Consider the following 15,427-nt stretch of genomic DNA (forward strand, 5'->3'; position numbering starts at 1 on the left):
ACAAAAAAATTGTAATTCCAGTTGAAATTTACATCTTAAACTGACTCTAAGTACATATAAAGCCCAGAAACTCTTTTGGGCAATGCTCACATGCTGACTAAACTCACAACAGCAAGGGAGACGACATGAATCTATGACTATCTCATGGATTCTAAATTAAAGCTTAGAAACATTTACAATGAATAAAATAAATCCATAGTTGGAAATCAACAGCTGCCTTGATTAATAACAAACCTAAAGATTTTATGGTTTGAGGCATCAACTTTATTGACTTGGAATTAATGTTTGAGCACAGTCTCTATTTATCAAGTACATCCTAATATTTCAACATACTTTAATTTTTCCCAAAAGAAAAAGATAGTTATTATTCACTATGAAATGCATGCTATTAATGCTACATTTTTAAAAAATCTGATTTCCTCTTTCCTACAATAAAGCCAAAAACTGATTTCCTTGGTAATTGCCTAACACCTTTTCCACAGAACATTTCAGATCCATCTCAAATAGGTTTGCAAGGGGTAGGGGAGGTTTCATGGGATGGAACTTAAATAAATAAATAAATAAAAGCAAGAGGTTTGTTTACCACTTAAATCTCTGACTGAGTTTAAAGGATTTTTTTTTACTGTTTTTAGTTAAAATTATTTTCAGCAAATTAATACAGTAGAGAAAATTAACCTGAGAAGTCTACCTTGAACGCCACATTATGTCAATAAATCCTAATTTTTGGTTTCACAAAGTAGCAAAACAGAATTATGATTATCTAAGTGATTTAAGCTAACCAACAATGTTGGACAAAATGCAGATCAGTGCACCTGCATGTACCTGTCCTCATATTTCACAAGGTATAAGGTGATCAAACCAATGTTGTTCCAGTAACATCGTAAGAAGCAGAACAACCGACTGATAATCATCATAATTTCACCCTTTTATCCTTTCAAAATTCTTTCAGAAGGTAATTCCCAAAAATGCTTTATATTATAATATAAAGGTATCCTGAACATAGAGATACGTCAGTTGTACTTTTTAAATTGTGCAAGTTAAATCACAGTTCGATAACTCCATGCTGACTTCTAGTTTAAAAGACCACACAAACATATTTTCTAAAATACCTGATTTTGACTTCAGGATAACCTGAATGGTATGTCCATCATTGGTGACTTCACAGTCTCGGCAGACCACATAATTTGGGGAGAGGCGGACATCCAGCAGTGAGGGGTCATACCTAGCCTCTCTTGAGTTTAGGTTAATAGGAGACTGGTATTCCCCATTAGCATCAGGAAACACCAGACCCCACTCAACACCTAAGAACAAAATGAAATACATTAAAAACAGGTTAAAAAATAAGTTACAGTAAAATTTAACATGTAAAAACCAAACACTTAGAATCCTTGATATTATGAAGACAGTAATTATACCATCACTATACAGATGAAATATGGTAATTCTATGTGTTTTTGCATTCATTATTTGAATGATCTGATATTATCAAATACCATATACAAATTCCCGGACTAACAAAATATTTTATTTGTATTTGTCAACAAAGACATAATAATTTATGACTCTAGGAAATGTGGGTCATCTTTAAGTGATTAGAAAAAAAGAATACCAGAACAATTTCTTCTGCTTATTAGTTCAAAATTACATTCAGTATTTGGGAAATAGCTGTAACTTTAAACATACATTGTGACAGTCAAAAACCCTAACTCTTATGCTAGTAAATAGACGCCCCTTATCAGAAATGCAAGTGCAGTATTTTAAAGTGTGCATATGTATATATCTATGTACATATATATTCCCATACTCTTTCCAAATTTTTTATAATTAAAATTATATATTCTATATTGGTTTCAACATATGTAGTAAACATCAGCACTACTGGTTGGCTCTAATAGGAGCCCTAGGTCTTTAATAAATCTAGGAAACTCTGGTTTTTCAGAGAGTCAACCGCTTCTCGCCAAACCCAACGATTCAGTCTGAAATTTAGGACATACTTTAGAAAGACGAGCGTTGCTAGCAGGCTTCACGAAAAGACCAGAGGCAGAAACACTTTCTCCCCAAAGTCTTCAAGTCAAAAAAGAATTCTTAACACTAACACTGTCTTCCTCAGGTGTTAAGTAAAATGTACCGCTGCTCTTCTTGACTACTCAGAAGACATAAAAGGTACAGCCATTGCTTGGAGGCTAGCCCGCCCTCCGGACCGCAGCAGGTGCGAACGCCAGCCCTGCGGAAGGCTCCCGGGCCACAGCGAAGGCGGCGGGAGAACGCAGGCGGCGAGCACGCCTCCCTGGAACGCCTCCCGCCCGAAACGCGCCAGGGGAGTGGAAAAGTGGCGGAGACCCCCGTGGGAAAGAGGGGACGTGGAGGTGCTCGGAGCGCGCGGCAGCAGCAGGACTCGAGTCCCGCGCTCGGCGAGACACTGACGCCGCCGCGGGACCCCGGACACCCCGACTCGTGGCCGCTTACCTTCCTCGTAGCCCCACTCCACACCTTCCTCCTCTTCCTCCTCATCCTCTTCCTTCTCCGGGAAGGCGACCGTATCTTCGATGAAGCTTAGGTCCGCCATGGGAAGGCCGCGGGGCCCCTTGGCGCTCTCGGCGGCGGTGCCTGCGCCTTCGCGGGGCTCGGGGCTGGAGCGGGAGTGGAGCGCGCGTGGGGGAGTGTGAGCGCGCGTGAGCGGCAATGTGGGTGCGAGCGCGCCTGCGGGTGTGAACTGCAGTGTGAGTGCAAGCGGGCTTACGTTCGGCCCGAGTGTTCCAGAGACCTGCGCGGGGAGCGCGTCCGGAGGCCCTAGCGGAACAAGGGAGCCGCGGTGGCCTGGGGAGCGAGCGCCTGGCGAATTTTATACCCGGCCGGGGCGTGTCTGGCACGCGAGGATCCGCCCCCTTCTCTCTTTGGCCGCGGGGGCCAGGGAGCCGACAGTTAGAATGGGCCTTGGGCGACCAGTCCCAAGTCACGGAAATGTCGACGCATCCCCGTCCGCCCTTCCCCCGGGGTCGCCCCTGGTGCTTCCTCGCAGCGGAGACTCCTGCTCTGTCTCCCGCGCCTTCCTTCCAGAAGCCCGCAAGTCTCCCAAGGTCAGCCCTCAGGACCCCTGTGTGCCTGGCCTGGCCCAGAGGCTGCTCACCTATTTATTTTCATCCGTACTCCAGGATACCAAAAAGAAGGGGTCCTGGAGGAGAGAGATGGGCTGCCATGGGTAGGAGAAAGGAGAGGGCTGGGAGACCCCATAACACAATAAAAAGAGGCTCTCCAGCGGAATCTTAGTATTTTCTGAGTGTTTACTTTTTAAATCGTCCGTTCAGCATAGTGGAAACGAGTATGGAAATTTTTCCAAGTAAGTTCTATTCCTAAAAACGTTTAAGGAAAGAAAATAGTTGTAATCTAGAGAAGTAAGATATGATTTAGGGATTTCCTTTTTTTTTTTTTCCCCCTCCAGAAAAAGGTATTATTTCAAAGGCAGGGCTAGCAGAAGGCAGTAGACAGAGGGTGTTCGGTGTCAGAGTCTGGGGCGCTGCTGCAGGCTCACCTGGCTGTGTACACAGCTCCCAGTCACCTAGTGAAATTGTGTAAATAATGAAGTGCACACATTGCATAACAGGAACTCTTCTGATCCAAAGAGGTGGCGTTGTTACTCTTAAACGTGCTTCCCAGTCTAGTGACTTCAGCCCTCTGTTCCTGCGCCTTTTGGAAGCCCTGGTCAGTAACCCCTAAGTAAGTTAACTCCACATTTTTAGAAGATATATGTGCACAATAAACTCGAGTTAGGACCTTAAGTACAATTTGTTTTTTATATGCTCTGGTCATTCATGAAGATGACTATTTGCAGTTTGAATGGCCTGTTCCTAAATCACACCAACCTTATGAATGCATAATTCCTCAAATAAGGATGGAAATGATCTGTTTGGGAATGTTTAGGTTCTGTGCTCATATCCTTTACTGCCTGCTAAGCACCTCCACTTTTTAAAAAGACACCTCATAGCCTTTAAAAAAAAAAAAAAAAGCTATTACAGACTGCTCCATAAAGTACACTGAGATGGAAAGAAGTTCGGGGAACCCTCAACTCACTCAACTCTGCCACTTTCTGGAAGGTTTAACCAAATAGATGGAAAGCTACTGGCCAACATTAGCTTGGAGGATAACCCGTGGATTTTAAGCATTCATATAATTTCTCTTTTCCTTAACTGTGCAAAGGACTGAACCAGTGTGAGAAACTAAATTCATTCTTGACTCACTGCATTCTGGGTGTTCTTTAGTGGACACTCGTTTGCATCTTTGCAAGCCTGGGTCTGGCAGAAGCAGAAACCTACCCCAAAGCCAGAGCTATTAAAAATAATAAGCACTACCGAAAATATTAACTACTTTTCACTGCAGGTCTCCTAAAAGCAACATTTATTTTTCCTTTCTTGAAAACTTTTTTATAATCTTCTATTTGTTTTAAGTTTCTTTTTAGAAGTACGTTCACATGTTAATCAAATGCCACAGCTAAGGAAGCCCATACAAAGGCTATGAAGAACTTGGATAATAAAAGCACTGCCACTCTGAGCTCATCAGCAATGGCCTTTCTCCTCTGTCCCCCAAATGTGCCTAAGTGTGACACTGTAGCCATTGTGTGACCACCAACTGTGTTTAAAGTTTCAGGTGAATCATAGTGATGTTTATCAAACCAGAGGATGGTACAATCACCATGGTAAAAACTGAATTTTCCGTGAATCAATAGTGTGCCATATTTACAAAAGATAGGCTGAACGATTGAATTGTTAGTGTTTACTTTACAGTAAAAAGACAATTTTGCATATAACCAGCAATGTATTACTATTCAAATATGCAGTTGACTACTAGACAAACATACACTGGCCTATATTTGCTCTTTCTGAATTGTTCAGGATTATTTGTAGAATGTAACTCCTGTATGCAAGCCTAGGGTTCCCTGTACAGCCACATATAAGCCAATCCTCTGAGCATCCAAATATTCAATTAATAGCCTTAATTGCTTTGAGACTATGAGGTTCAGATTTTTGCTAATTAACAGCACCTTAAGACCTTCTCCTCTCAGGTCCCTGCACTATATTACCACCAAAGATGGAATTTCTATTTCTAGTTATTATAAGGTGTCTGTTACTAAAAAAAAATCTAGACACACAGATCAAAGATATAGGCCAATTCTTTGTTTTGCAAAATAGAACAAGCAAGTCTAAATCCAATATCAGAGAATCTAAAAATATTCATACTCTGTATTATGAATGTAAGTCCTCCATATAGTCCTCTATGATTTTTAATAGGCTTTCAGCCTAATATTATATTTGATCCCTTAAATTAACTTTATATTGCTCACTTTTAGTGCTTGCATAACTAAGGCCAAACCGTATTAGTAGAACAATTTATTAAAACTAAGACCTATATAACTAACTACCATTTGATACTAAGAGAATATAAATGGAAATATCTACAAAGGACAAACTAATCTAGATGTCAGAGGAACCGAAGTACTAAGGTCGCATCCCAGAGTCCGGAACCTAAACAGCCCTCTCCTATCTTTCCTCACTGCTTGTCTACCGTACCAAAGCTTTCTTATTGTATCGGTGAATCTAGGCCCTAGAGTCATAAATATGACCTCCTCTCATATGCACCTTATGCTCTGGGATCACCTCAAGGGTACAACTAACTTATGCTTGTCACGTGGCTCCTATACAAACTGTAATTCATAAACTTCAACAGCAATGAATTGGGTTCCTTCATGTGCCCTGTTCTGCACTAGGCACTGTGGGAGAACCAAAAATAAAAATGAAAGACTTCCTCTGCTCTCAAGGAACTCATGGTTCTCTGGGGGGAGGAGAGGAGTAAATAACTATAATACAAGGCAATATGCAGTATTAATGTGTTAAATAGAAATGCAGATACCACTACATCTAAGGAAGATGGAATTTTCATACTAATGGGAATGATTTAGAAAAGTTTCTTGGACAAGATGGCATTTGGGGCAAACTAGAGGAAATGGGTAGAGTTTGGGTGGGCAGTATGTGAGCAAATAACATTCCAGGTGTGAATAATGATGCTGAATCATGCAAGTGCTCATTGCGGATCTATTTGTTTCCTTAAATACCATCTGTGACTGCCAAAACCAATTCGGGTACACTAAAAATATGACTTCTCTAGGCTTACGTCTCAAGTAAGGCACTTTTTCCTATGGTTGTTTAATTCCTTATGTCTAGTTTTTCTTCTGTCACAAAAGACAGCAAAATTTTCTTCATTATATATATTTTGATTTCTGAAGGTTTCAAACTTTGTTGATAAAAAATTTAATTCTTCCTTTTAAATTACCTTTTTCAACAGATTCATCTTTTATTTCACCTGCTTAAAGTTACATTTACAAGCCTCCTTTTTGTTTGACCTCTTCTTGGTCTTTTATATTCAGAAACAAACGACTAGGGCTCCATGTAGTCATTGGAGATGACATCATTGTCTCTATCATTTGCTGCCCTTTCACTGCTTGACCATGTGACTTCTCTGGCCAATTAAATATGAGTAGAAGTGGCATGCGCCATTTCCTAGAAGAAAGATTTAGGCATTATCAAAAGCAGACATAGTAGCCCATCAGGTAAAGGTAAGTTCAAGGGTAATTTTTATTTGCTCAAATGCTGTGTTTGCCTTTATCTTTTTCTTCAAAGAAAAAAAAAAAGGACCTCTCTGGCCTGCAAAGAAACCAAACAGTCTAGTACCGAGGGTGCCCTTATCTTCACCTCGCAAATTTCTTAGATGCCCTAGGGCCCTGACAACTTCATGGCAGAATGAGAAAGCCCTTATCCATAGAAAATCCCCATCTTCTCTAAGAAACATGGACCACAGCTCTCTTCCCCTCTCTCAGACCATGCCAGTTATGCCTGAGGCACTACATCAATTCAGCACCAAAATGACTTATGCTGATATAGGAATGTTTAAGATAATGACATTGGTGACTCCTAAGTCACCAAAAGCTCTAGGGCACCTTCTGCCAAACAAAACCCCTTATGTGTTTAAGCCACAGAGGTTAAAGTTACCTCTTCTTAGTGCTTTCATGATGCCCTGTATAGATCTCTAAACCTGAAATTAAGATTATATTTTAAATATGTATTTTATGACCTTCTCCTCTAGACAATGAACTCCCAAAGAACAAGGCACTAGGCACTGCGTGACAACCGAAAAAAATAAAGAGTAAAATACTGCTTCTGCTCTCAAGAAATTCACAGTTCTCTGCGGGAGGAGGAGTAAATAATTTTAATTATTATAACTATAATACAAGTAAATAATTATAACTACAATACAAGTAAATAATGATAATGCAAGAAATATGTTAAATAGAAATGCAGGTACCACTACATTTAAGGAAGATGGGATTTTCATACTAATGTGAATGATTCAGAAAAGTTTATTGGAAAAGATGGCATTTGAGGCAAACTAAAGGAAATGGGTAGAGTTTCAGTGGGTGGCATGTGAACAAATAATATTCCAGGTGTGAACAACGATGCTGCTTTGTGTGCCCCCATATAGCACATGGTAGGCACTTAGGAATTTGTTTCCCTGTGCCATCAACCATACAGTGACCTGATTAGCCTGGATAAATATATTAGTGCAATAAAAATTGTGGTTACTAAGGTGGAAGCTTTCAAGGCACAGTAGAGCTACAAAAAAGGGGAGTGATCAAGTTTACCTCATGGCAGATGTGTCAATAGGGGCTTCATAAAGGAAGTGACATGGAAGCTGGGCCTTGGAAGATAAATAAGTGCTGCTTTACCCTCAGAAAGGGAACGGGAGGAGGTAAAAAAACACATTCCTCAAAGCATGATGTAGACTGATAAGAAGAAAGAAGGAAAAAAAGAAAAGCATTCCAATAAAAACAAAAAACAAAAGCTCACATATAGAAGCCAGTGTGGGTTCCCTCTTTTGATCAAGTTAATTTTCTTTTTTCCATGGTATTAATAAAAGGGAAAACAACATATTGAAATCGTATGTCTGTGTTTGTTTTAGTCTTTTTTTAAAACATGTTTCAAAACAATAATGACATGAGATAAAATACAAAGCAGATGGAATGCTTAAGTCAGTGCCTGTTGTTGGCAGAACGGCAATACTGAAAATGTATTGGACCTTGTTGACTTTAAGAGAAGGGGCCAAGTTAGAATAGCCTCAAGGCCACATCTATACCTTAGTTCCCACAGCTCACTCTGCCCTACAGCATGCTGTTGGCTGTCAAAGATGCTGCTATGCCTGATAGGCAAGACAGCAAACCAAAGCACAGGAAAATAAAAACTTGAGCACTGTGGTCACCTCCAAAGATGGCTGCCGTAATTCCTGCCCTCAGTAGGCATGTGCTGTTCCTCCCGTGTACAGGGGCGACTATTTCCCCTTGAAGTGGAACCACAACTGGTTTTATGACTTGTTTCATCTCCATTGGACTGTCGTAGAGTGACACTATGCCAGTTTGAGGCTGAGCCTTTAAGAGGGCTGGACAATTTCTCTTTGCTCGCAAAAACCAGTCAACATATAAGAAATCCTGAGACCACTATGCTGTGAGAAAACCCAACCTAAGCCAGCCACAGGGAGTGAGAAGACATATGGAGGAACATGGAGGCACAGTCACGTGAGTAAAACTCTCTCAGATCTTCCAGTTTAGCCACTAGCTGAATGCAGCTGACACTATGTGGATCAAATAAAATGTCCATCAGAGTACTGCCTGAATTCCTGGCCCACAGAATCATGAGAAATAATAAATCAGTGTTTTAAGCCACTAAGCTTTGGAGCGGCTTATTACGCAGCATAAATAAAGGAAGCAACACTTACTATGAACCAGATATTATGCCACACACTTCCCACAGATTATTCTCTTTAATTCTCATAAGAGGCTCAATAATCTCATGCTGTATTCAGATGAGAAAATGAAGGTTGAGATGTGTCCACCACCACAGATAGAGGCAGTGAGTGGTCTGAGAGGTCTATCTCACTCCAGAATCTGGGCTCCTGGCCACCAAACCCTACTGCCTTCAGAGAGGGTGAATTCAGCCAGTGCGCTCCACCTCTGCCAGACGCTGTTGGGTATCAAACACCAACTCACATGCACACTGCAGTCCAATTGCATCCTTCCTGGGTAAACCATGAGATATGTTGGACAAGTCTTGGCTGCTATGGTTAGAAGGTCCAAAAAGGAGGAATAAAGGAAGCTAGATTAGAAAACTACAAGAGAAACTTTTTTTTTAATTGGCAGACTTTCTTATTCTTTTTTTTTTTTTTTTTTAAGACAGAGTCTTGCCCTGTCACCCACGTTGTACTGCAGGGTGCGATCTCGGCTCACTGCAACCTCTGCCTCCTGGGTTCAAGCGATTCTCCTGTCTCAGCCTCCCAAGTAGCTGGGATTACAGGCACCCGCCACCACACCCAGCTAATTTTTGTATTTTTAGTAGAGACGGGTTTCACCATGTTGGCCAGGCTGGTCTAGAACTCCTGATCTCAATTAATCCACCCGCCTCGGCCTCCCAAAGTGCTGGGATTACAGGCATGAGCCACTGTGCCCAGCCAACTTTCTTTTTTTGAGCAGTTTCTTATTAAAGAAAAATTGAATGGAAAGTACAGAGTTCTCATACACCCCCCCACCTCACCCATTTCCCCTATTATTAACATTAGTGTGATACATTTGTTACAATTGATATAACAAATATTTATACATTATTATTGACCGAAGTCCATAGCTTACATTAAGGATCACTGTTTGTGTTGTATATTCTTTTTTTTTTTTTTTTTTTGAGACGGAGTCTCACTCTGTGTCACCAGGCTGGAGTGCAGTGGTACAAGCTCAGCTTACTGCAACCTCTGCCTCCTGGGTTCAAGTGATTCCCCTGCCTCAACCTCCCAAGACTACAGGTGTGCACCACCACGCCTGGCTAATTTTTTTGTATTTTAGTAGAGATGGGGTTTCACCATGTTGGTCATTCCTGTAATCCCAGCACTTTGGGAGGTCAAGGCAGGCAGATCACGAGGTCAGGCAGTCGAGACCATCCTGTGTTGTACATTCTATGCACAGGTACAGAAAAGAGAATCAGTGGCTGGAATCCCATGTTGGAGAGATTTGTTCCTAATCTAGCCCTCCTGTCCAGCACACCTTAGTCGATCTCTGCATGCTACAAGTCTGGCCTCTCCCTGCCAGTCCTTGCAGCCCCTGCCAGTTTTAGCCCATTCGCTAGCTTTGCTGCCTTGAGTCTCATGGCTCCCTGTCCACCACTTACCTTCAACCTCAGGCTTGTACCGCTCAGACCAACAACCCAGGAATTGAGTCTATTGATAGGTTGCAGAGTCCTCTCTTATAGGGGGTTGATTTACCAATTACCTATTATATATTATGTGTGTAACATAATTTAGCTAATTAATTCACAATAATGCGACAAAGGTATTTATAGATGAAATTGAAACCCAGAGAAGTGTTTTTCCCATGATCACACAGCTAACAAATGGAGGAGACAAGATTTGAACCTAGGTCTAACCAGCTCTAAAGCCAGAGATCCGTAACCATTTCCCACCTGGCACCTCACAGTCAGCTTTTACTCACTATTGTGCCAAAACTCCCATTCAAAGTGTCATTAGTTATTCATCCATTCACATGTGCAACCAACTCTCCATGGGATATGAATGGTTAAGTGCCTACTTAGCAATCTAAAAAGCTACTCCTCAAAAACAGAAAGCATTCAAGATGTTTTATGTTAAATATTTCTATTCCATAAAGAGTTTGTGTAATGAGGAGGAACCAGGGACACTAATGAAATACACAAGGCACTAAACATTTCTAATGCTAATGGAGCACAGCATGTTTACATTATGATTGGAACCCCATTGATTAGACTTCACTGAATATAACTTTTAGCATAATTATCAATGATGAAAGAGACAGTCAAGCTTGGTGCTGAGTACATGCTGAGCACTAAACAAGACTGACTACACTGCTTTCAACTGATCCTCAGTTATTTAAGGGGCATTAACACGACATGATAGCTTGATATTTCCCACCTTGACAGTGGAGATAACAACAGAAAAATGTGCTAAAACCACATCAAAGATTCAAGTAAGATAATTATCAGATATTAAGAATTACTTAAAATGAACCTCTCCAAAATAAATCTAACTTCAAAAGTCTGGGAGAAACACTTATCTTATTAAGTGTATTAATGTAATTAGCATAATACAATATGTTGGAAGGCAGAGTAGCACACTGGTTTTGTCACTTAGTAAGTTTTTATCTTGATCAAGTTATTTAACATCTCTTCGCCTTAATTTCCTCATCAATTAAATGAGGGCCATAATAGTACCAAACCAAAATAACTGTTGGGAGGATTACACGAGTTAATATAGATAAAGCACTTGAACTAGAACAATCAGTTCTACTAGAATGCTTGTTTTGAAAATGCAAATTTGTTCTAATGAAATTGATATATTAGGGAACAATTTGAGCACAATGAGACTTCCATGCTTGTTGATGCCACCTTCATTTGTTGGAAACACAGAAAACTGCAGCCAGTTGAACTGGGTCATGCAGAGAATGCACAAAATGCACACATGCACACATCTCAAACACCTATCAACTACCTCAGTTGAATGTGTGCTATGAGCCATCCCCCATCCTCATCAGCTGCTACAACTTCCCGTCACATTTTAGCTAACCCTCCTTCTATCCCTTCACAGTAACTCACAAGGTACAGCTTGTGATACTCACTTCCACAGGCAAGCATCAGTTCTTTTCCAAATTAAAATGGATACTTATTTCAGCGTTTATGCCTTTCTTAACCATCGAACATGTGTAACAAACTACTGCCATTTTATTATGTTCCTTTTTTGTTGTTGTTTTTAATGTGTAACTAGTGAGGTTTTTGACTGTTGTGCCCCTAAACTCATTTTCCCCATAAACCCTGTGATTTTTATTGCCAATTTTGCATAGTGCAGTAGTTTTTGGGAGTGTGTGTTACATTATAGCAAAACTGACTGTCTCTGGCATGTTATAAGTACTAAGATAATGTAATTATTATTTTTATAGCTATTATAAGAAATGGTTGGTGTATATTATCTGTATATTTTCTTAGATAATTTCATGTTTGAGTTAATTTTTATTATCATTAGTTTGAGTACTGTTCATATATTATTGTATTCATACTCAGGAATGTCATGATGATTTATACATTTGTGAGATTGCTCAAAGTGTATAAAACAATACAAGAATCATTTGTCACTTAAGGATTTCAAACATATTGAGTGCCCTAGTAACATATCTATATCCCTTAGAGACTACAGATAAAAACAGGACCTGCTGGTAATCAGCAGTAGCTCCAGGTACTTGACATCAAGATAGTCTGGTTTTAGACACCCACATGCATTCAGGACTAGTTATCTATAAGCCTCCTTAACCCATGATCACATAAATAGGGGATGATATTTACATTTCAAGAGTGACAGACGTAATCAGTGGGTCCATCACACGGCTGAGGTCATAAGAAGGCAAGAAGATCTTTTGAGATGTGAGCTTTCTGCACAATGAAGGACACAATGAGAATACAAACACTTAAGTTCTGGGGTTCTTCTGGGCAATCTGTCAATACTACAACTATACTGCTCTACCTAAGCTTTACTGACTTCAGCATGCTCAATCATACATCCATTCATCCAGATGATATTTATTGATTAGGTACTCTGAAAGACACTGTCCTAAAGGCTTGGGATACCATGATGAATAGAATTGGTCTTTGTGCTCAAGGAACATAGAACTTTGAAAATAGTATACCCACACTCGAAATGCCTCAAGGTTATAACCATGAGAAACAGGCTTTAGAAATCATGTATAACCATTGGAAAAGGTACCATAGATGGGGGGCTTTTGGGTTTCACACAGAGCCATCAACAAGGAAAGCCTGATATACAGAAGCCCTGACTGTAAATCAAAAAACAACCTGTGTGCCTTTATTCTGAGAACTGCACACGTGTTGCTTCATCCACATTCATGCACTAAGACATTAGCACTCTCATCAACTCACAACTGTCAAATATATATGAGGGTTCCTGAACATTGTAAATAATTATGCAAACGCAAATTAGTTTCACAACTAAGTTGCTGCTCAAATCACATGTCTAAAACTAAACTCATTGCCAACTCACCCCACTTGCCCTCACTCCTTGCTTTTCTTATGTTCTTTGTTGCAGCTAGGGAAGCTACCATTCATCCAGTCTGGAAAGCATGGAATCAGCCTGTACTTCTTTCTCTCACAATTCCAGTATTTCTCTCTAATTCAAACCTGTTAATTCCATTTCAAAACATGTTGCTCAACCCCTACCTTTCTTGTTATCCTCACAGTTACTGCCATAGTTAAAAATCTATCCACTCTCACCTGGATGAGTGTGCCCACACTCCATCCTCTGTTGCTCATCTTTGATATCAATGGTAGAGTTCACGTCATGTCTCTTTCCTGCTGAAAAATCCCTGCTGACTTCCTGCTGCATGCAGCATGTAAGATCCCCTCCCCCAAGTACAGAATACAAGGACCTTAAAAAAGGATAGCCAAATCTTGCCACTTAGCCTCATTAAATTTGGTCTTTGTAAGTAACTCAAAACTCCAACCATACAAGACTTATTAACTACAAAATATCCAAGGTTCTTTTCATGCCCACCATGCCTTTTTGCATAATGTTCCTTCTTTGACCCGTTCCCTTTTCCTGGAGGAAGGGGGATGGCAGGGGAATAGGTGCAGGAAGACTCAATATTAATGAGTATATATGTCTCTTTTAGGGTAGGAACTGATCAGAAACCCATATCATTTATCTTTGCATTTCCAAGATCTAGTAGATTCCTGCCTGTAGTAGCCACTCAGTCAAGTTATAAACTAATGATTTGAAGGCACCCTTTCTATCTATGTCTACAGAGTTGCAAAATAGATCAAAGATAATCAATGGTTCACAGCCCCGAAAGAATCACAGTACCTTGGAAGGGTCCCTTGGACAATGCCCAACTTCCTATTGAAAGAACACCCAAGCATCTCTTTTGCCTACTTTAAATGTCTATCATGACTTTTACTGACAGAAGAGATCTTGAAGATACCTTAATTTTAAAGGCAGTGCTCAGTAAAGTCATGTGATTTTCCCAAGTTTACACCCTGGTAGAAAACCAAGACCTATGGGTGGAGGATTACCCAGGAGCCAAGGCAAGAGACTGAAGGCACAAACTGTTTTAGTATAATAAAGAAAATAGTTAGAATAAGAATAGTCATAATACAAATTAGATATAGAGATGATCATGGACATTTTCAATCATTAGTATAGACATTACTAATCATTAGCTTTTAATATTTCTCTTTGTTGCATTACTAATATAACCAAGGAATAACCAGCGGGTATAGGGTCAGGTGCTAAAGGGACATTGTGAGAAGTGACCAAGAAAGCAAGAGGTGAGCCTTCTGTCATGCCCGCATAAGGGCTTCTTGAGGGCTCCTTGGTCAAGCGGTAATGTCAGTGCCTGGGAAGGCACCCGTTACTTAGCAGACTGTGAAAGGGAATCTCCCTTCCTTGGAGGAATCAGGTAACACTCTGTTCCACCAGCTTCTTGTGGGAGGCTGGATATTATCCAGGCCTGCCTGCAGTCATCCGGAGACCTAAACCTTTCCCGGTGGTGCTGTGCTTCAGTGGTCACGCTCCTTGTCCACTTTCATGTTCCTTCCGTACTCCTGGTTCCTCTTTGAAGTTCTTAGTAGATAGTGGCAGAAGAAATAGTGAAAGTCTTAAAGTCTTTGATCTTTTTGATAAGTGCATAGAGAGGAAAACACTGATGTATGCTGCCTTCTCTCTCTGCTTCGGCTACCTCAAAGGGAAGGGCCTCCTGTTCTATGATCATGTGACTTGCTTGACCTTATCAATCACTTAGAAGATTCACCCTCCTTACCCTGCCCGCCTTGTCTTGTATGCAATAAATATCAGCGCGCCCAGCCGTTCGGGGCCACTACCGGTCTCTGCTTCTTGATGGTAGTGGTCCCCCGGGCCCAGCTGTTTTCTCTTTATCTCTTTGTCATGTGTCTTTATTTATTACAATCTATCATCTCCGCACACGGGGAGAACACCCGCTAAGCCCCGTAGGGCTGGACCCTACAAAGACCAGGTTCAGGTCTCTTTTTGATGCTTAGCATTTTTTCCACTCTCTATAGAACCATTCAGCATTCCTCTAACTAGAAATTCCCAACCTTGAATTTTGGCAAAGTTTTCTTTCCTTTTCTAATTGATGCTCTCTGGGTTTCCGAGGCTTATTCTGACAATACACTTTCTTGGATACTCTTAACTGCGACTCCATAAGAGTTCTGTTATAATTTGTGGAGCTACCCTAGATGTTTATAACATAATGAAAAATCTAAATACTTCCAGCAGTAACGATAGTAGCTTGACT

At 40.6% G+C, this 15,427-nt stretch overlaps 1 protein-coding gene across 4 annotated transcripts in view; it reads right to left on the reverse strand.

The window, feature by feature from the left end:
* Positions 1-2,836, reverse strand: part of CA8 (carbonic anhydrase 8) — a 95,080-nt gene extending 92,244 nt beyond the window's left edge. For all 4 annotated transcript variants that reach the window (XR_003120797.1, XM_025394033.1, XM_025394031.1 and 1 more), the window contains exons 1-2: positions 2,467-2,836; positions 1,110-1,301 (exon numbers count right to left, since the gene is read on the reverse strand). Coding sequence is in view for 3 of the 4 variants with exons in the window: in XM_025394033.1 (XP_025249818.1) it covers positions 1,110-1,301; positions 2,467-2,566 (292 nt within the window). In the remaining variant the exon portion in view is untranslated. The remainder of the gene's footprint in view (positions 1-1,109; positions 1,302-2,466) is intronic.
* Between the last annotated feature and the right edge of the window lie 12,591 nt (positions 2,837-15,427).

The sequence above is a fragment of the Theropithecus gelada genome, chromosome 8 (assembly GCF_003255815.1).
Source record: "Theropithecus gelada isolate Dixy chromosome 8, Tgel_1.0, whole genome shotgun sequence".
NCBI lineage: Eukaryota > Metazoa > Chordata > Mammalia > Primates > Cercopithecidae > Theropithecus > Theropithecus gelada.